At 42.1% G+C, this 19,972-nt stretch overlaps 1 protein-coding gene across 3 annotated transcripts in view; it reads right to left on the bottom strand.

Moving 5' to 3' along the window:
- The window catches only part of XRCC1 (X-ray repair cross complementing 1), a 1,655,904-nt gene that overhangs the window by 1,341,558 nt on the left and 294,374 nt on the right, over window positions 1-19,972 (bottom strand). For all 3 annotated transcript variants that reach the window (XM_044080346.1, XM_044080348.1, XM_044080347.1), the window contains one exon: window positions 1,669-1,793. In XM_044080346.1, coding sequence (XP_043936281.1) covers window positions 1,669-1,793 — 125 coding nt within the window. The remainder of the gene's footprint in view (window positions 1-1,668; window positions 1,794-19,972) is intronic.

Raw genomic sequence — 19,972 nt, 5'->3', positions numbered from 1 at the left:
TTCAGTCAGCATTTTCTTTTGTACTTTTGACTGCAAGTATTTTTTTTAACTGAAAGCCTTAGTAGTGAAGGCTTATTTAAACTGAACTGAATCACTATGCCACAAGACATGAAAGAGAGAGCGACTTTCAGTGTAACTGATAAGTTGCAATAATATAACTTTTTGCTTGCTGAACACTCACAGCATGTCTGTATTACCTGTACTGCATTTTAGTAAAAATTTACAATCGAGTATGCAGTGTTACAGTTCTGACAATAATTCTGATAACAATACATGCTGGAAACACTGAATGACCTTAAACATATGTACTGTGCATACATTGGGTAATAAAAAAAAAAAATCAGTGTTGTGTTTCTCCATGGAACTTGCAAACCCTTTTAATCACACTGTCCTCAATTTTGTGTGATTAAACAAAAAGGGGAAATGAAAAACAAACACTGACTTAACTACAACGCAGTATTAAACCTTCAAGATGGTGAGCTTGCTAAACCTTGTTCCAGTGAATCCGTATTTAAGATGGACTTTTAGCCAGGCCTGAGAAAGTCTGATATAATAAGGTTTGCCTGTATTAACAACAATTATATAATAAAGGTTCAGTACTATTCAAAAATCAGCACTCTGACTGGAAGACCCAAATAGTATGCCCCTAGTAAATCGAGCATATACCAACAGAAAAAAGTCCAGCCGCTGAAGTATCATTGAGCGGCCAGATTTTCTATTAGCATTTGCTGAGGGACAGAGCAAAATATAAGAAAAATCAGGTATGCTCTGCAAAACTAAACAGAAACAAACAGAATCTTTTCCGATTTTCCTTATATTTTTGTAATGATCCTTGTAAAATCTCTACTTAAAAAAAAAAAAACAGCAAGGAAGATTCTGTTTTCACTGTTGCTTCTCTTGCACTGCACTGGTGTACTGTGCAAGCGTGGGAACGCAAGTCCCATACACATGCCCAGTCCATCAGTCTAGGGAAGAGAACATGGAAGACTGAAATGCTGTAATATATAGACATTATTTAAGAAAGGTAAGCAACTTCATTCTTAAACAATGTAATTGTATAACAGCAATAATCCACTCCTGTTTGTGGGTATATATGATTTACCTACAGTTGCCTCTGTTTAATCACTCGGGCCTCACCCTCATAATCAAACCATAGCAACCATAGGTAAATCCTGAGATATATACACACATACACACACACACACATATATATATATATATATATATATATATATATATATATATATATATATATATATATATATATATATATCACACGCTTGGATTATTGCTTAAAAATAACAGTACAGCTTAGCTCACCAGACGTCATAAATTGAAAGAGGCTTAAATACTAACGGAATGTTCCAATGTGAAAGAAAGCAAGCCTCTCTTTATAGAAGTCAGGTACCAATGGTAACCTTATAAGCAAAACAGGAAAGCTAAATGTGTTAAGTATCTGTACCTCAAGACACGCGTTAAAATGCTTACATCCATACAGAAGATTACATATTCTACATGGCAGAAAGATATGACAGAATCTCCAAAAACAGGTACCCCTCCCCAAGAAGTACTCATCATTAAAGAGGAAGTACAGACATACATCATCATCATCATCATCCAGTGTTTATGACAGAAGCACTTTTCAAAACACTACCTGAACAAACATACCTTTGGTGAGGTTGCAGTTGCAGTCTTGCCTGTTGTGGTGTAAGAACCAGCAACACCAGGGTCACCAACGTTCAGTGCAGCAGCAGCATAGCTTGTGGTAGATTTCTCAGCTGGAGAAGTGACAGCTAAAAAACGTGAACAAAAACCTCTGTCAGCAACTTTGATAACATTTAAAATGTTCTGAGGATGCATTTTAAATTAAGAGGAGAGGCAACATGAAAGCAGAGACTGGATGTCAAAATGACACTTATTACAGTCCTGGGCAAATGAAATTAAGGATATCACGCATTTATCTAGTCAACTGTGTTTGGCACTTTTAGTGCAACAGCTACTATATTTGCCATAACAGCTTACCTATTCTGGACCCAAAATAGTATATACAGCTCCTACTAACATTTACCTACTAAAAGGTAGTAATTCCTCATGAAAAAAATCATGCATTCAATATATGGACGTTTTGTTAATAAAGGAAAATAATAATGTGAGATACTAATACAATTTTCAAGACTATCCTCATGCAGCAGGAACTCACTTTAAGGTCCTACATACTATGAAGAAATACGAGAGCAATTTTTCCTCCCAGCTGTCCACATACCATTCAGCTGATTGATATGATGGTGTCAATAAAACTAAGTGGTCTTCCAGCTCCTGACTAGTATAACTTCTGAAGAGCCACACTGTCTCACTTAGTGCAATACAAAAAAAGGCAATCAAGGGGGGACAGGTTGGTTCCTGCTGCAGTAATATAACATCCAGTGTCACAGTAACTTACGTATGAGCATTACGTTACATCAAAATCTTCTTGCAGCACAAACTACTTTAGGAATAGAGTACAAAGCAAATGGTCAGGGAAAGAGACATCTATAGATACCTTCACCTGAAAATCCTCTGCAACATCTCTAGTAGTTGTAAATCTGATCTTTTATAGTAGCAAAAGAGACAGAGTTGTGGTCTAATGCAAGTCTTACAAAAGATTGTAACTATGATAAACCCCCCTAAACGGTAAAGTTTTAAACCAGCAATCCAGTATTATCAATAATTTGTTTCTAACAAGGATTTTTTTTCCTCAAAAACCCAAATTACTGGTGTTCTTAACCCCAAGGTCTCTTATTTATTTGGTTATATCAATAGCAGAAATGTTGACTTTATCTGCAGACAGGGTTCAAGTCCTTGGGCCACTACTCTTTGGTATTTACTTCTCGGAAGTCAAAGCTGATGATAAGATGGCAAACTTGGTGCCATCTTAAACTCCCCAGAGGGCAACATGATCCTGCAAGAGGGTCTGTCCCAAACAAACAGCTGGTGCTAAAACCAAGGACTGAAACTAAACACCAAGAAATGCATAATTGTATCCCTCGATAAGCATACCTCCCCTTTGTAGCTATCACACAGAAACACCCTTAGAAAAATTGATCCCGTAGTTAGAGATCTGGGAACCTATGTTGACAATTAACTGTTCTTTGATCACCACAAATCCACTACTGTATGGAAGTCCTTTTTAATTGAATGTATTCTGAACTCATTAGGCAGATCATTGAGTATAATGCCCCTTTTTCAGTAAGTAACTGTCCAAACATTTGTCACAACTGGAACGACCACAACACTTCCTCACTAAAAACATCAAAGGCTTAAATCATAAAAACTAAACAAATCATTTCAATATCATGTCTCTTTTCTCGATATCATGCAAGTTACTGAGAAGTGATCTCTGCTTCATGTATAGAGCCTCAATGGACCCTGCTGTATCAGACCTATCACACATTCAGAAGTCCAGAGGTATCAGAAATGCCTGCTCAGGGGGCCGGGGGCCTCGATCTCTTTTGCAAGATTAACAGAACATGCTGGAGGAACAGGTATGTATCACACGGAATACCATGTCTATGGATCCAGCTTCCACTCCACAAAATCAGAGTACTTATCTTAAATTATTTAAAGGCAACTTGGATGTATGGATGGGTATCTGCAAATTCACCCCTAGTTTAGCACCAGTGGTCCTCATAGATAGGGGAAACACTTTAGCACCCAATACATACTTGTGTGGCCTGCCTTTGGAGACTCACTTTGCCAAATATAAAGGCTAATAATTACCATAAGAATCCAGAGCTAGGCTTCTTAATATCCACACAGATCAACAACCTAGTAAGCACCTATGAACCTATGATCCCAAATACAGACGCCCCTACAAACAACCTTGCAATTTTCTCACTAACTACAAATGTATATAATTACAGTAAATGTCAGTGTACTGATATCACATTTTGAGGAATCACCAGCCCAAATCTTAATGTCAATAGTATAAACAGCCAACAATTCTAAAATGTAGGAAGAGCTGAAAAGCTTAAAAATACAGGTCCCAAAATAGATCTTTGATGGACGGTGCCATCCATTCAAACCCATTTTGAATTACTGCCTAACAATGTCACTCTATTAAACATCCTGGCAAGCCACTTTCTAACCCCCTCCTCCACAAATGCATTGACTGTTATTAGGCTGGTAATAATTACCTCATATAGCAAGGAGTGAAAGGCCTTGGCACAGTGTAAGTATCCAATTCCAAATGGCAGCTCAATGTCATGCACAGCTGAAACAGCCTTACAGAAATCTACTAAATACACAAAAGTAGATCTAACCTTAAAAAAAAAAAGTTATGTAGTGTTTTTTCCCCAAGGAGTACTTAGTTGCTATTAGTAAGCTAAACAAACATCTTACTTGCAAATAAATGAGATGAGACTAATAGCACAACAGTTTAGAATTTAGTCCATACATCTACCCATATTCACGGGAACTAGGGTATTGTGTGTAGAGGAGGCAGTACACTCAGACAGAAAATTCTGAGTTGGCCCTTGTCGGATCCAAGTCAGATACAATAACCCACAGGTTGAAGATGGATGAAAAAGGCATCATCAGATCTGAGATCTACTGAACTAAATGTCACACATGATGGGGTATACAAGACTGATTCAGGTCTACTTTTTCAAAATATGTATTAAACATAATAGCTTTACTTCATAAATCAACTAACAATTTGCTCATATGAAGAACGGGTCCCTCTTAACTGTGGAATTTAGAAAGTGAGCTCACATATTTTAAAAAAAAAAAAACACTTCTCATTGTCATTCCAGATCACTGTGTGTTCTTAAAATTTTGCCTTTGCATCAATGGTAGCTTTTTTTTAAGTTCCTGGTGGTAATTCAATAATTTGTTTTGCACTGTGACACCTTACACTTTCTATACAAGACGTAGGTATGTTTTTTTTGTATTAAGAAAGCTCATCAAGTTTTCATTTCACCAGGGAGGATTGGTGACAATTTTTCCCGTTGCATTTTACAGTACAATTATTTTTTAAACAGGTTTCAAAATGTTCTTTAACTACTTCCATACATTAAAAGGGGAGTCTTGACAAACAGCAAGGCAGTGTTCTTTATGATGTGTCTGAGTTCTGAGAAACTCCTTTTTTTGTAATCACATGCATAAATATACTTGTGAAAGCAAGACAGGAAAGCCTGGTATTGTAAACTGTGTTCCTACAAGATTAGAATTCCTCAGCGCTTGTGTTTTGGTACGGAAAGTAACTGACAATAATTCATCTTGTTAACAACACCTAGGAACTCATCTTCAGTGTGAATACCATAAGGTATACTCTTCCATTTTATAGATGGACAAGGAAAGTCCCTAATAGCACTGTTGATCTGCTATCTATCTAAGAGTTACATCATTCTTTATACACAGTTTTCAAAAACATCTACATTCACGCTTGGGCAAAGACAGTACCCTGTATGTCTGAAGATGGGCATACTGGTAAGTTTAAAGAAGTAAACTACTAGTATTTCATATTCCTATTATGTAATAGCAACTAAACCCGAGATACTATAGTGAACTAATATTACAATCCCTCCACCCTGGGATTGTTCAGATAAGCACTAAGTTTTTGTCAAATTACGAATACATATGCTTCTGTGTGTGTGTGTGTGTGTGTGTGTGTGTGTGTGTGTGTGTGTGTGTGTGTGTGTGTCTTTTGGCTTTTCCCGGTTAAGGGTCGCCACAGCGGAACTCCGGTCCGCTAATGATTGGTAGTTGATTTTTACGTGCCGAGTTACCAGCCCTGACGCACAACCTTCAATGAAGGTACGCTCATTTACGCATGTCTCCACGCAGAAGACGCTCTAGCTGAGAATCGAACCGGACAGCTTCTTACTGTGAGGCGACAACGCTACCACAGCACCACCACCGCGAGGGAATACATATGCTTCTGTAATTACCAGAATTTTATGTCAGTGATTTTAGTTCATCTCTTTTTTGTTCAAGTTTCTAACACTGGTATAATACACACTTTTTGTTATCAAATCTACTTGATATAACCTGATGACTGATTTGATATAATTCACAACTAAAAAACAATCTTAACCACTGGCATAAGTTCATCTATTAAGCAAGACTCATCTATGTAACTCGGGTCAGTTGGTCAAACGATAACACAAAATAATCAGTCTGCATCTTCCCAGTGAGTCATAACCTGAACACCCCCTCTGTAAACCAAACGGTCTAACCCAGTTATTGAAATATCTGGCCTTTATAGATTGATAGTCTTGTCAGTCTGAGTAGTAGGAAATTTCACTGAATATTACTCTTACTCTGTTCCAAACCTGTTTGTATAATACCATCAACTGCATGCTTCAAATTAGAAAATGGCACAGCATTCACAATATTAACACCTGCATGAATAATTACATGTATGTGCTTGTGTACAGATACAGTCCCAAAAAAAGTTTATATGATACTCTTTCAGTGTCTAGAAGTTCCAGACCTCCCAGGCATGATACTGTAAAGACTTTTTTTTCTCCAGACATCTAAAAGGTCTAACAACCCTTCTTAATATGGAGTCTCCCAGAATGAATGTCGCCACATTTAAACTCCTTTTTCACTCCATTTTTATAGTGTATGCTCATCTCCACAGATAAACTGTGTCAACATGTTTCCCACTAATGTTCTCCTTTTCATTTTTTTTCTGAATTTACAACAGCTGTACTTCATTTCCATAATGGAGATGTATGTTTTTTTTTTTTTTTTACTGTCTGAGCAGAATTTGTTTTCACTATACAGTTCTCCACAGGAACTGTCCTCACAATTTGTTTGGAAAGTATCCTGTAAGATTATCCAGCAAATTCTGGGAATGATGTAGGGAACACACAATCATATGGAGAGCCTACCAACATTAATCTTTTTTGAATGGGGTATGTAGCCAGTGGCTCAACATGAGGCATACTCACCTTTGAAGCAGGAAGAGCAAACAAAACTGGGAGTTCTGTTCCCACATCAGGTGCTCAAATTAATTTTCCAAGACTAACAAAGCATAACGAGGGCTGCTCCATTCCTGACTGTGCTATCTTCTTGATAAGAAATTAGGCTAACGCCCCAGCTGCCAGAGTTGGTGACAGCTCAGGTAAATGCAAAAGATCACACATCATTTACAGAAGAGGGTAGGGGAATTTCCTTGGTGTCCTAACTAAATTTTCTCTAGTAAGTATGAATGCCACATCCAATCTCTCGTGAAGAGGCCACAGACCTAACAGAGTAATCACGCCGTCAAAAGCATAAATAAAACTAATAATTTTAGAAGGTGTATCTTAATTTATTTCTGTTCTTCCTGGTTCCATGGTACAGAGGGATGGATTCCTGACAGACCCAGGCAACCAGGGATCAATTAGCAGGCCCAACACTAGGGGAACTAAAAAGAGAGAGAGGAATGAAAGGTGTGTGCCCAACTTGCCTCTATGGGTGGTGGAGGTTTCAGCACATGTTAGGGGGTACACAAGGTGGTACAATCTCCCACAGTAAGGCTGGACAGATTACCACTCACATCAGAGGTGGAGAAGTGGGAATGCTAGGACGGAATGCCCTTATAAGAGGATGTCTTCCACAGACAGTCCATTGCATTCTCCCTCTCCAGCACCTCAGTAGGTGTGTGCAAGTTTAGGGATGGGAAGAAAACTGACACAGCTTTAAACCATCCCTAACAGCTGCCTTGATGACAACTTCATTCAGTTGTCTCTCAACCAGTGAAAGGAATTAATTGACTTGTCAGAGCGTCTGATGGTCAGCAGGTAGGGCATTCCAAAAACAAGAACTTTTGCTCTGCGGGTGACATATTAACTTGATTCAATCCTGAGTCATTTAATGGAGTTGTTAGGTTCAAGTTTTATATGCTTGGCTATCATAACGGTGTTCTTATTATTAACATCAGAAGGAAGGTTGTCTGTCATTCCATATTAATGCACACAGTTTATGCTAAGTCAAAGGTCACTGTGACAACCAAAACACTACAGTTCATCCTTTATGTAAAAAGCTGTCTTACAACTATCCTAACTGAAAGAAAAACTGCTAATGAATACTTGCTGATTACACATTACCTTCCTCTGTTTACAAGATACACTGTTCTCTTTCAAATGCATGTCATAATTATTCTTTGCTTATAAGTTGTACACTGTATGAAAATAGTTGCTTCATATGTGAAATGGTTGAATTTGTCTCGGTTACAGATTTTTAAATATAAGCTTTCACTGTTGTGCGTTTTTACACCTGGGCTGAACCTGAAATACATCCTTTTGGACCAGTGATCTACCCTGGTTGGCAAATCTGGGTAAATAAAAATAAACTCCTCTAGCTACAGGCTTGTCTAACATCCCATTTTAGTTTAGGATGTATATTGTACATTAAGCTATCATTGATCCATTTCAACATTAATGCTGTCAACACTGCTTTCCATATTTCTCCTGAGTTCTCCAAACAGATTTTCTAAGTGTGCTAAATAAACATAGTCCCATTTGGAAAACCTCATACATCATTCCCCTACATAAAGATGGTCCATCAACTGATCTTAATAACTATCGACCTATTGCAATGTTGTCACCACTATCAAAAATTCTAGAAAGAGTAATTCATAAGCAGATAATTAGAAGTTATGTACCTACCATAACGTTCCATGTTAGTTGTCTTCTCTCGCCTTCTTTCTTGCTGGATGGGTTCGGAGCCGATCCTCGGCTCCGACTCGGCACTTGCTAAGGTCGAGTGTCACTTTTACCAGCTCGAGGCAGCCCCATATCCCATGATGCAAGGCGGTAAGTACCCAGATCTCGTTTGGTACCTAGAGGGAAAACTACCTAGCATAAAAACTTCCCACTAAGGAAGAAGAGCAATAAGCCTAAAAGGCTGTAAGGGGAAACCAGATAACTAAAACTAGAACTAACTGGTGCACAAAGAAACAAAATCTTACAGAGCCAAGGGAGATCAAGGTCTGTCCAGGCAAGGGGGCAGGGTCGCAAGAAAGAAGGCGAGAGAAGACAACTAACATGGAACGTTATGGTAGGTACATAACTTCTAAATGTTAAGTTGTCAATCTCGCCTTCATTCTTGCTGGATGGGACCGCGTCCCTAACACCTCTATCCTGGGTGGCTCAATGGAACAGACTCTTGAGAACCGTGGAACCAAAACTGGCTCTATCCCTGGAGGCCAAATCCAATTTGTAATGAGAAACAAAGGTATGAGGAGTGGCCCAAGTGGCTGCTGCACAAATAGTATCTAAGGGTAGCCTAGCCTGAAAGGCTGTAGAAGTGGCTAGGCTTCTAGTGGAATGTGCCTTTGGTTTTGAGCACAGCTGTTTGCCCCTAAGTTGATAAATGTCAGAAATGGTGGAAGATAGCCATCTAGACAAGGTCACTTTGGAAACAGGGAGGCCTTTCTTATTTTCAGCATAAGAAATAAAGAGCTGATCAGACTTCCTGAATTGTTTTGTTCTGTCCAAATAATATCTGAGTTGGCGGTGAACATCAAGATAATGTAATTTTGTTCGATCTGTTGGAATAATTAGGATAAAATACAGGGAGATCAATGGATTGGTTTAAATTTGTTTTTGAAGCAACCTTGGGCAAAAAGGATGGATTAGTTCTCAAGGATACTCTGTCCTTGTGGAAGACCAAATATGGGGGACGAACAGAGAGGGCATGAAGTTCTGAAACTCTCCTAGCCGAGGTAATAGCGACAAGGAAGAGTGTCTTCCACGAAAGAAACTTTAGTGAGCATGAAGCAGCTGGCTCAAAAGGAGGAAGAATTAAGGATGTCAGCACTAGATTTAGGTCCCATTGAGGAGGAGGACTCCTGACCGGAGGTTTGAGGAGAAAAATTCCTTTCAGAAAAGCTCTACAAAGCTTGTGGGACATAATGTTGTGATCTGCAAACCCGACATGAAAGTTTGAGATTGCAGCCAACTGAACTTTGACCGTGGAAGATGAAGAACCAGTGAAAGATTTCCGCTAGAAAATCCAAAACTGCATGAACAGGGGCAGTAAAGGGATCTATGTTCCTTGATTTAGCCCAAAGGGAGAAAGCGTTTCCACTTGCTAGAGTAAATCCTTCTAGTAGAGGATTTAAGGAAGCCACTATGATATCCTAACAGGGTTAGAGATCATAGGAAGCCTGGCTAAGGAAGGAAGTGGAGCAACCAAGCTGTGAGGTTGAGAGAAGGAATGGACCGATGCAGCTGACCCAATTGGTGGATCAGAAGATCTGGCACTGGGTCCAGATGCCACGGCTGCACCAAAAGATGACGATGAAGGAACGGAAACCAAATTTGTCGAGGCCAATACGGGGCAATGAGAATCATTTTGGCTCTCAAAACGGCAGCTTTCTGGAGTACCTGCGGTATCAATGGAAAAGGAGGAAAGGCATAAAGAAGTCCCTGGGGCCAATCTTGGGTAAGAGCGTCTCTGGGGGGATTGCCCAGAAGTGGGAAGAGAGAGAAGAAGGCTGGGCATTTGCTGTTTTGGGGAGTAGCAAAAAGATCGCAACATGGGCGGCCCCACTTCTGAAAAATCTCCTCCACTATAGATTGCTTGAGAGACCACTCGTGAGGCATGAGTATAGCTCTGCTCAATCTGCCGCTAAAATGTTGGTTTTCCCAGGGATATGCGTTGCTACCAGAAACCGATGAGAGGAGATCGCCCATTGCCAAAGTCTGAGAGCCTCTCGACACAAGGGGTAGGACTTGGTTCAGCCCTGCTTGTTGATGTACCACACTACGGACATATTGTCCGTGTGAACTGCAATTGTTCCCAAGGGAAGAAAGTCGTTGAGGGCTTGCAACGTTAAAAGCACTGCTCTCATCTGTAGGACATTTATGTGCAGGTGGTATTCGAACGGTTGCCACGTCCCATGAACCATCCTGCCCTGATCAGGGAGGCGTCCGTAGTGACTGTGGCTACCGGGGCCGGGGAAACAAAGGGTCTGCCCTGATGGACCTGGGGAGAAGAAATCCACCAGGATAGGTGGTTTTGCAAGTTTGTGTCACCAGAATCTGGTGGCATGGGAAGCTGTTGGAAGGACCATTGGGTGAACAACATCCATTGAAGGAGACGCATGTAAAAACGGGCCAAAGGAAGAAGAGTAATGGCAGCTGCCATGAGGCCCAATACTTTTAGAACCAGTCTGGCTTGCACCTTTTTGTTGGCAAGGATGATCCGCACATGGTTTTGGATATCTAGGATTCTCTGGCTTGTGAGGTTTGCTGACATCCGAACAGTGTCTAAATTTGCCTATAAAGGTAATAGACTGGCAGGGCAATAAGGAGGATTTTTCGTAGTTGATCGAAATTCCTAATTGTGTGCAGAGCTTTAGGGTGTAATCTCTGGCTTGGAGAAGTTGATGCCTGGTGGTGGCGAGAGGAGCCAGTCGTCGAGATACGGCAACACCTGGAATCCTTGACTTCTCAGGTGAGCCGTGACCACTGCCATGCATTTGGAGAACACTCTGGGGCTGTAGTGAGACCAAAGGGCAGGGCTCTGAACTGAAAATGACTGGACCCCAGCCGGCGGAGAAACCTTCTGGAGCGTCTGTGGATTTTTATATGATAGTACGCATCCTGAAGGTCTATTGAGCACATCCAGTTGTCTTTGCCCAAGAAGGGCAAAATCGATTGCAGTGTGACCATCCAAATCTTGTCTTTTCACAGACTTGTTGAGTCTGCTGAGGTCCAATATTGGTCTCCAATCTCCGCCTTTTGGGAACCAAAAAGAACCTTGAGTAGATTCCGGGCTCTGAATGGTCTGTTGGAACTGACTGAATGGCCCTTTTTTGTAGAAGCTTTGATACTTCTAATTTTGCGATTTCCCTTAGACCGGGTGGAACATCTGGAAGGGAATTTTGTGAGTGAAGGACTTTCCTCGAAAGGAATCTTGTAACCCTCGGATATAATCGACTGTACCCATTTGTCTTGTGAAAGGGAAAGCCAGGCTTCTGGGTACAGCGATAATCTTCCCCCGACTGCCTCCAAAGATGGACAGTCGGGCAACATCTCAGGGATGCTGGAAGGGCTTGTCAGAGAGAGGCTATCTGCTGCCCTGGTTCTGCGGTCCCCCTCTGCCCCTAGGGCGTCGTATTATTACCCCTCTGCCTCTAGGGGTAAACTGACCACGTGTGTCCGTGACTCCTGAGATTTACGGAACCACATCTTTCCCCCTTCTGTCCATTAGGGTAAGGCCTAGAAGGGGTGGAAAACGGACTCCTGGCAGAAAGAGTCTTACCGTCTTGCTCACACCTGGTCAACGTATCCTTCACCTGAGGACCAAACAATGTTGACCCATTGAAGGGAGAGTTTGTGAAGGACACCTTAAAGGGATCCGCAAAATTACAGAGCCGCATCCAGGACTGACGTCTAAGAGCCACTCCTGTCCCTGCAGCTCTACTCGCTCCATCTGCTGCATATGAAATCAGTCGCATGGAGGAGTTGGTTATGGAGTTAAGGATTCCTAGCTGAGAAGCAATCTTGTCCTGAGCCCCTGCAGCTGTAGGATCCTGTACTACTTCACCTAATTCTTTAAGGATGTCCCTTTGAAGTCTGGTGAAGTGACATAAATAATTCAGCGAACGCATGGCAAAGGTCTCTGAGGAAAACATCCGCTTACCATACCTGTCCATGGTCCTAGACTCCTTGTTAGGAGGATGGACTGGTATGGAAGGATCTGCAAGTTCCTTCTTGGTGGCGGCCGCCACCACCATGGCATCAACTGGGACACCTTTTGTAAGAAATTGCTTCTCGGAAGGGGCTGTAATAAATTTAGAAGGCCTCCTGGGGACTGGTTCCACGGAATCAGGAGCTGCCCACGCCTTCCGAGCTATCACCTCCATGAGGGTGTCAAAAGGCGGAGACACCCAGGAGGTGGAGGGTCGAGATCCAAACACCTCTAGGTATACCGACTCATCCTCGGAGGGATTAATGGAGGGCCAGTTTCCCCCTCTGTTTTAGGAGTTCTAGGATGTCTGAAAAGGAGACATCCTCAGAGGGGGATCTTGGGGACCCCTCCGACTCATCTAAGTCGGTATCCGAAGTTGTAGACTCAGGGGAGTCTAGGTGCTTCCTCTTACAGGTCCTCTTATGCGGGGGATCTCCTGACGGATCAGGAGAATCCTCGGAAGAGGGGGTTCTTCCCAGTGGGGAAACCTGAGGCGGTGGATCTCTCGGTACGGGAGCAAGAGAGTGGGAAGAGATATCTACAGGCACCATAGAGGGAGGAGCTAATGGAATAGACTGCTGACTGAGCCCAGGGGCCAGCACACTCCTCATCACCTCAAAGGCTCCCCTCCCAGGAAGATCCGAGAGACCCCGTTCCGAAGAAAAAGGGGCTCCCGGGCCCACCGAAGGGAAGGCTCCGAGGCAGATGTCGGGGCCGAGCTCACCAAGGCCGAAGCCCCGAGGGGAAGAGCAGGGCCGGACAAGGGTCCGATGCCACTCACCCCCTCGGAGCAGACCAGGGAAGCCCGACCACCGGATCCCTCCAAGGAAGGTCTCGAGGAGGAGATAAGAGTAGAAGCTGAAGGAGCAGAAAGGGGTGGTATCTGCCCCGCAGCAGTAGCAGTGACAATTCCCATAGACAAGCTCTGGAGGAGAGTCGAAGGAGGAACTTGAAGAGGGTGTGGACTAGTAGTCGTCTGATGAGACGGACTATGAAGCATTTGGGCTAGTGCCTGTGATTTTAACAATCTGCTTACCACTCTCTCCAAATCATGTTCTGAGAGCCTGGAAGACCTAGATGAACGGCTCCGATGGCTCCACTCCGAAAGAAGAGGCGAGGTCGGAGCCGACAGTATCGGTTCCAAAGAGGGAGACCTGGACCTCTTCCTCGACGGAACCATCGGAGCCGAAGAACCCTCGGTTCCAGAAGGAGCCAACAACTTATCGGCTCCAAGCCTGGTCAAAGATGTATCGGCTCCGGCCGGAGCCGATACAGGCAAGGAAATAATGGTATTGGAGCCGGTCGGCGCAGATACCGCAGCCTGAGACACATGGTGGTCGGAGCCGTCGGAGCCGACACCAATGTGGCAGTTAAAGTATCGGCACCGATAGCCATCGGTGTCGAAGGTTTAGTCAAAATAAGATCAGCTTCAACCGGAGCCGATCTCGACTCCAAAGGAGTCGGAGCCAGGGCCGAAGGCTTAGAAGCAGAAGCCTGGGCCTTGGAGGTCTTAGAGGGCTTGCCCGAGGCAGACTTGGCCGGGGAGCCCTCCGGTTTAAGTAGACCTCTTAGAATTAATTTATTTCTCCTTTCCTGCAGGACTCTCTGGCTGAAAGAGTGACAAATAGCACAGGAGTCCTGCAGGTGGAGAGGTCCCAGGCAATATATACAAGTGTGACCGTCTGTCAGAGACATCTTCTGACAGCACAAGTCACACTTCTTAAAGCCTGAGACCCTCTGTTCTTTAGACATAGTGAGTACACACACAACACACTACTCACACAGTCCCAGATTCAGAAATTTTAACTTAAATGGGGAAAAAATAAACCACACACACACACCCTGACAGGAAGGGATGGGAGGGAATTGAAGGCCCGACTAAATAAACACAACTAGGGAAACAGTAGAACTAGAGCTAAAGACCCTACAACTATCTAAAAATGACAAATAAACTAAACTATGAGAGAAAAATTAGGAATGGGGTGACTAAAATTTGTTTAACAAATTACTTACCAAGAGCTGGTAAAAGGAGTACCTCATCAGCGAAGCGGCAAACGAGATCTGGATACTTACCGCCTTGCATCATGGGATATGGGGCTGCCTCGAGCTGGTAAAAGTGACTACTCTCGAGCTTAGCAAGTGCCAAGTCGGAGCCGAGGATCGGCTCCGAACCCATCCAGCAAGAATGAAGGCGAGATTGACAACTTAACATCTGAATACTTACTCAATAACAAACTACTAATACCCAACATGGTTTCAGACCATTCCATACCACAATAACCACACTGTCATTTACTACTATAGTGAACCATCACAGGAGCAACAATAACTATGTGTCATTTATCCTCCTAGATCTGTCAAAGGCCTTTGACATGGTCTCCCATGCTAAGCTACTAAACACTCTCTCTAATCTACATTTCTGTCACTCCACCCTAGCTCGGTTCAAAGATCTTAAAGGATGTGAACAAGCAATCTCATGGCAACAGACCTCATCTCTCCTATTACCAGTGGACTTGGAGTTCCCCAAGGTTCTATCTTAGGACCACTACTATTCACTATATGTACTGATAACTTCCATCTTGCAACCACAAATGCTTCACTCATCCAATATGCAGACAACTCAACTGTGATTTGCTCTGCTCCCTCCTCACCTAAACTTCAGACTCTAACTCTAAAAGCCTTTCATGAAGTTGAGTCCTGGCTCACAAGTGCTCATCTAATCTTAAAACCTAAAAAAAAAAAAACTATTGGTCTTCTCACCTAACAAAACTCCTCTCCCCTCTAACACTTTCTACATTATTTCACATAACTATACCATCATAACCCCCTCACTCCACACTAAACTATTGGGGGTTGAAATAGATCATAAACTTAAATTTGACATTCACATTTCCCAGACAGTTAAAAAAGTACACAAAAAACTTGGTACCCTATACAGGAACAAAAACTACTGCACCAAAAATACCAAAATAGCCATACTCTCAACCTTACAATATGCAGCTCCAATTCCCACTAATCTTAAGAAATCTGAAATGCATAAACTTGAAACCATTACAATAAAATAGCTAGATATGGCACAAACTTACCAGCTAGATCACACCATTGCTTAGCACTCAAGCCACTCATCTGGTTAGAACTCCCCCAACTCCTACACCATACACAACTCACAATGGCCCATAACAACCTCTGTGATACTGAAAAAATACCTCCCCCTCTAAACACTTCTTCAACCCTATGCTACTAGCAGGCCTCTCCAATCCACCAACAAAAAACACACAAAAACCTGTATATCCAAAAATCAAAAAGGAAGACTCCCTCTTTGCAAACTACATAGGTAAGATCTGGAATAGCCTTCCAGAAAACCTTACCTCCTTACATCCCTAACGCTATTTAAAACAAGCCTAAAAACACACCTCCTTAGCAAGTGGCTTTGCCCTTGCTCTACTCCCAACTAATAGCTACCTACTCTCTCTCCACTCTCACCTCTTTAACTCCTCTTCACACTTTTCACAATCTTACCTACAGAATGTTACATTATCTACATCTGATTGTCTAAAACAACAGATAACCTGTTTTTCTCACAGTCTAACAAATAGTGAATTGACACTCAATTACGTAACTAGTTGACCATTTGCCAATATGGTTATTGTAGTCTTTTGCCCTGTGTGAATGAAACTTTTAATTTCTTGTGTAAATAAGTCAAGATTTCCTTTTGGATTTACTGTTTTACTCATATCTTTGTTATTACCATTTTGTACTTGTATAACTTGTATATGTTTGGAGATTTTCTCCTCTGGTCTCTGCTGAAAAAGGGATTCTTACCCAGTCAGGCTAACCTGGTTAACAAATGTCAAATAAATAAAAATAAAAATAAAGTCTACATTTCAATATTGGCAAAACTATCCTTTTTATTGCTAAACATGGAGCACTTCACACAAGTAAATACTGCCCTTCCTCCAAAAGGGAGCACCTATATAAAAGGGTGAAGCTTTCCTTATAAATAATAGGTAGTTTTCAAGGAAAACTGGCACATAATATAAAGCCTTTAAATAAGAGGTAATGACTAACAAAAGTACAACAAAATCAAAAAGTACCAAGTGAAAATGCAAAACCTGTTAGTAAACACACATCCATGACATATTTAACATATTCTAAAATACAGTTTAATGTCTAAATTCCAAAAGAGTTACATAACATGAGCTATACTGGCTTAGCTATGATGTTAATAGTTTAATAAACTAGCTGCTTGCTGGTAATGGCATAAATGCTTGTTTTGAGCTGAAGTGCACCAAATAAAAATTAGTTTTTTAAGTCACAACCTTAAAAAAAAAATTATGTTCTTACCATAATGTTGCATCTGTGTTGTCCATCTTCATTCCATTAACCTGCGGGAATATGGTTCCGAGGTTAAGAATCGACCAGCCGCCTTTTAATAGCTCTACACTCCTGACTTGAGCTCCTCCTCCCTACCCATAATACCTCACTCTCCCACAGTACCTCAGAGTGAGTTTGCCAACAAGAACATAATAGCTATCAAGCATTAACTATGCTACAAAAAACATGCAAATCAGAAGTGTACATACATCACACAAGTGAAGAACATCAGGAACTCACCAAAGGAATAAACATTCCTTGTAACTTCTACTAGGCTTCCCAAAAAATTGGATAGTGAGAAGGGAGGTGGGAAAGTTAATGAAATGAAGATGGACAACACAGATGGAACGTTATGGTAAGAACATAACTTCTTTATCTGATGTTGTCCATTTCATTCCATTAACCTGTGGGACAGAGTCCCCAGCTACTATAATCCAGGGTGGCCATCAAGGAAAGATACAGCAGAATCAAAGGCATTTCTACTCCTGGACATGATGTCCAATTTGTAATTCGTAAAGAAAGCATGGGGGGGGGGGTGTTTGACCAAGTAGCAGCAGCACAAATGTCCTCAATAGAAACTGTAGTCCAAAAAGCCTGAGACGTGGCTTTGGACCATGTAGAGTGAGCCCTTACTGAACCTGGTAAAGGAACACCTTTGAAAGAATAAATAAATGTAATACAGTCTTTCAACTATCTAGCCAACATAAATTTGGTAACTGCTCCACCTTTCTTAGCATTTGAAAAAGAAACAAAAAGCAGGTCACATTTCCTGAAAGGCTTGGTTCTACGGATAGAAAAATGAAGCTGCCTAGGAAAGTCAAGCAGATGTAAAGTGTACTCTCCCTTGTTTTGATAGTCAGGAAAAAAGACTGGAATATTGACTGACTGGTTAATGTTACTCTCTTTAGCCACCTTAGGTAAAAAAGAAGGATTAGTACGAAGGGTCACTCTGTCTTTATGGATAATCAAATATGGAAATTTTGCAGAAAGAGTTTGGAGCTCAGACACTCTCCTGGCCGAAGTAATGGCTACTAGAAACACTGTTCCAGGAAAGAAATTTCAAATCCATCATGGCTGAGGGTTCAAAAGGGGTATGGACTAAAGCTTGCAGAATCATAGTAAGGTCACACGGGGGAGTAGGATCTTTGACTGGTGGCAGGAGTAGAAAAATGCCCCTGAGAACGGCTTTACATGGTTTCGAAGAAGCAAGAGATAAGGACTCAAAACCAAAGTGAAAGTTGGAAATAGCAGCTAACCGAACTTTGACAGTAGAGTAGCTAGCACCATCAAGGGAAGCCGAAAAGTCTAATACAACTAAAACTGGGGCTGTAAAATGCTCTATCTGCTTTTGTTCAACCCAAAAAGAGAACCTCTTCCACTTGCTCTTGTATAGTTTTCATGGGTAAAAAAAGTGCAGTTAATTTCGGGCCCCAAGTGTCTGGATGTGGATGCCCTGACGGATGACAGACCAGATCTGGACTCGGGTCCAACTTCATTGGGGGGCAAGCCAGGTGAGACCAAAGAAAGATAAACCAGGTTTGTTGAGGCCAAAAAGGAGCAATGAGGATTAACTTGCTTTGCAACCTGAGAGCTTTCTGTAGGAACTTGGGGATCAATGGGAGAGGGAGAAAGGCAGAGTAGACCGGAGGGCCAAGCATGAACAGCAGCATCTCTGGGGACTGTCCCTGAGGAGGGATCAAGGCAAAATACCTGCTGCATTTGTTGTTGAAAGGGGATGCAAAGAGATCACAGCACGGATGACCCCATTTCTGGAAAACTGTGTCTGTCACTGACTGATTCAGGGACCACTCATGAGGCATCAGTAACACTCAGCTAAGCCTGTCCGTTAATATGTTGGACTTCCCTGGAATGTGCATTGCTATCAGAAAGCGGATGGTATAACTCACCCACTGCCACACCCTCATCACTTCTCAACCTAGGGGATAAGACCTGGTCACTTCCCTGTTTTTTGATGTACCAAACCACTGACATATTGTCCGTTTGGGTTGCAATAGTACCCCAAGGTAGAAAGCTTTTAGTTATGTACTTACCATAACTTCGGATGTATGGGATCCATCTCGCCTACATTCATAACTGATGGGTTCGGAGCCGATCCGTGCGGCTCGACTGCCACTATATACTAGAACGAAGTCTCTCATTGGCTGGGCTTCCCCTTATCCCAGAGTGCACCATGCCTGCTTCCCCAGATCTTGTTTGCTCGCTTTCACACATTCATACAGGTACAGAAAACACATACCAATAACTGTAACCAACTAGAGGCCTTCCAGAGGAGAGCTCAACAAGAGCAATATTTCCTCCAAATCCAAAAGGTAGGGGGAAGGAGGGTGGATATGTATGAATGTAGGCGAGATGGATCCCATACATCCGAAGTTATGGAAAGTACATAACTAAAAGATGTAATGGGATCCTATCTCGCCTACATTCATAACTGATGGGACAGCGTCCCTAGCACCTAAATCCCAGGTGGCTCATTGGAACACACTCCTGAGAACTGCAGAACCAAATGAAGCTCTGCCTCGGGAAGCCACATCAACCTTGTAATGAGAAATGAAGGTGTGCGGAGAAGACCAAGTAGCAGCCGCACAAATATCATCTATTGAAACTTTGGAGTGAAAAGCTACAGAGGTGGCCATAGCCCTGGTTGAATGAGCTTTAAGTGGGAAAGGTAACTCTCTGCCTGACTGGGAATAAATGAAAGAGATGCAATCCTTAATCCATTTGGCTATGGTGGTTTTGGCAACTGGTAGACCTAACCTATTCTCCGCAAAGGACACAAACAGTTGGTTAGATTTTCGTGTCTGACTGGCCATATCTAAGTAAAAACGCAGTTGCCTGTGAACATCCAACTGGTGGAAGGTATATTCTGCTCTATTAGAAAAATTTGGAAAGAAAACGGGAAGCTCCAATG

This window comes from Protopterus annectens, chromosome 8.part0, assembly GCF_019279795.1.
Source record: "Protopterus annectens isolate FY-2018-M chromosome 8.part0, PAN1.0, whole genome shotgun sequence".
Lineage (NCBI taxonomy): Eukaryota > Metazoa > Chordata > Ceratodontiformes > Protopteridae > Protopterus > Protopterus annectens.
This window is presented reverse-complemented; position numbering and strand designations above follow the sequence as displayed.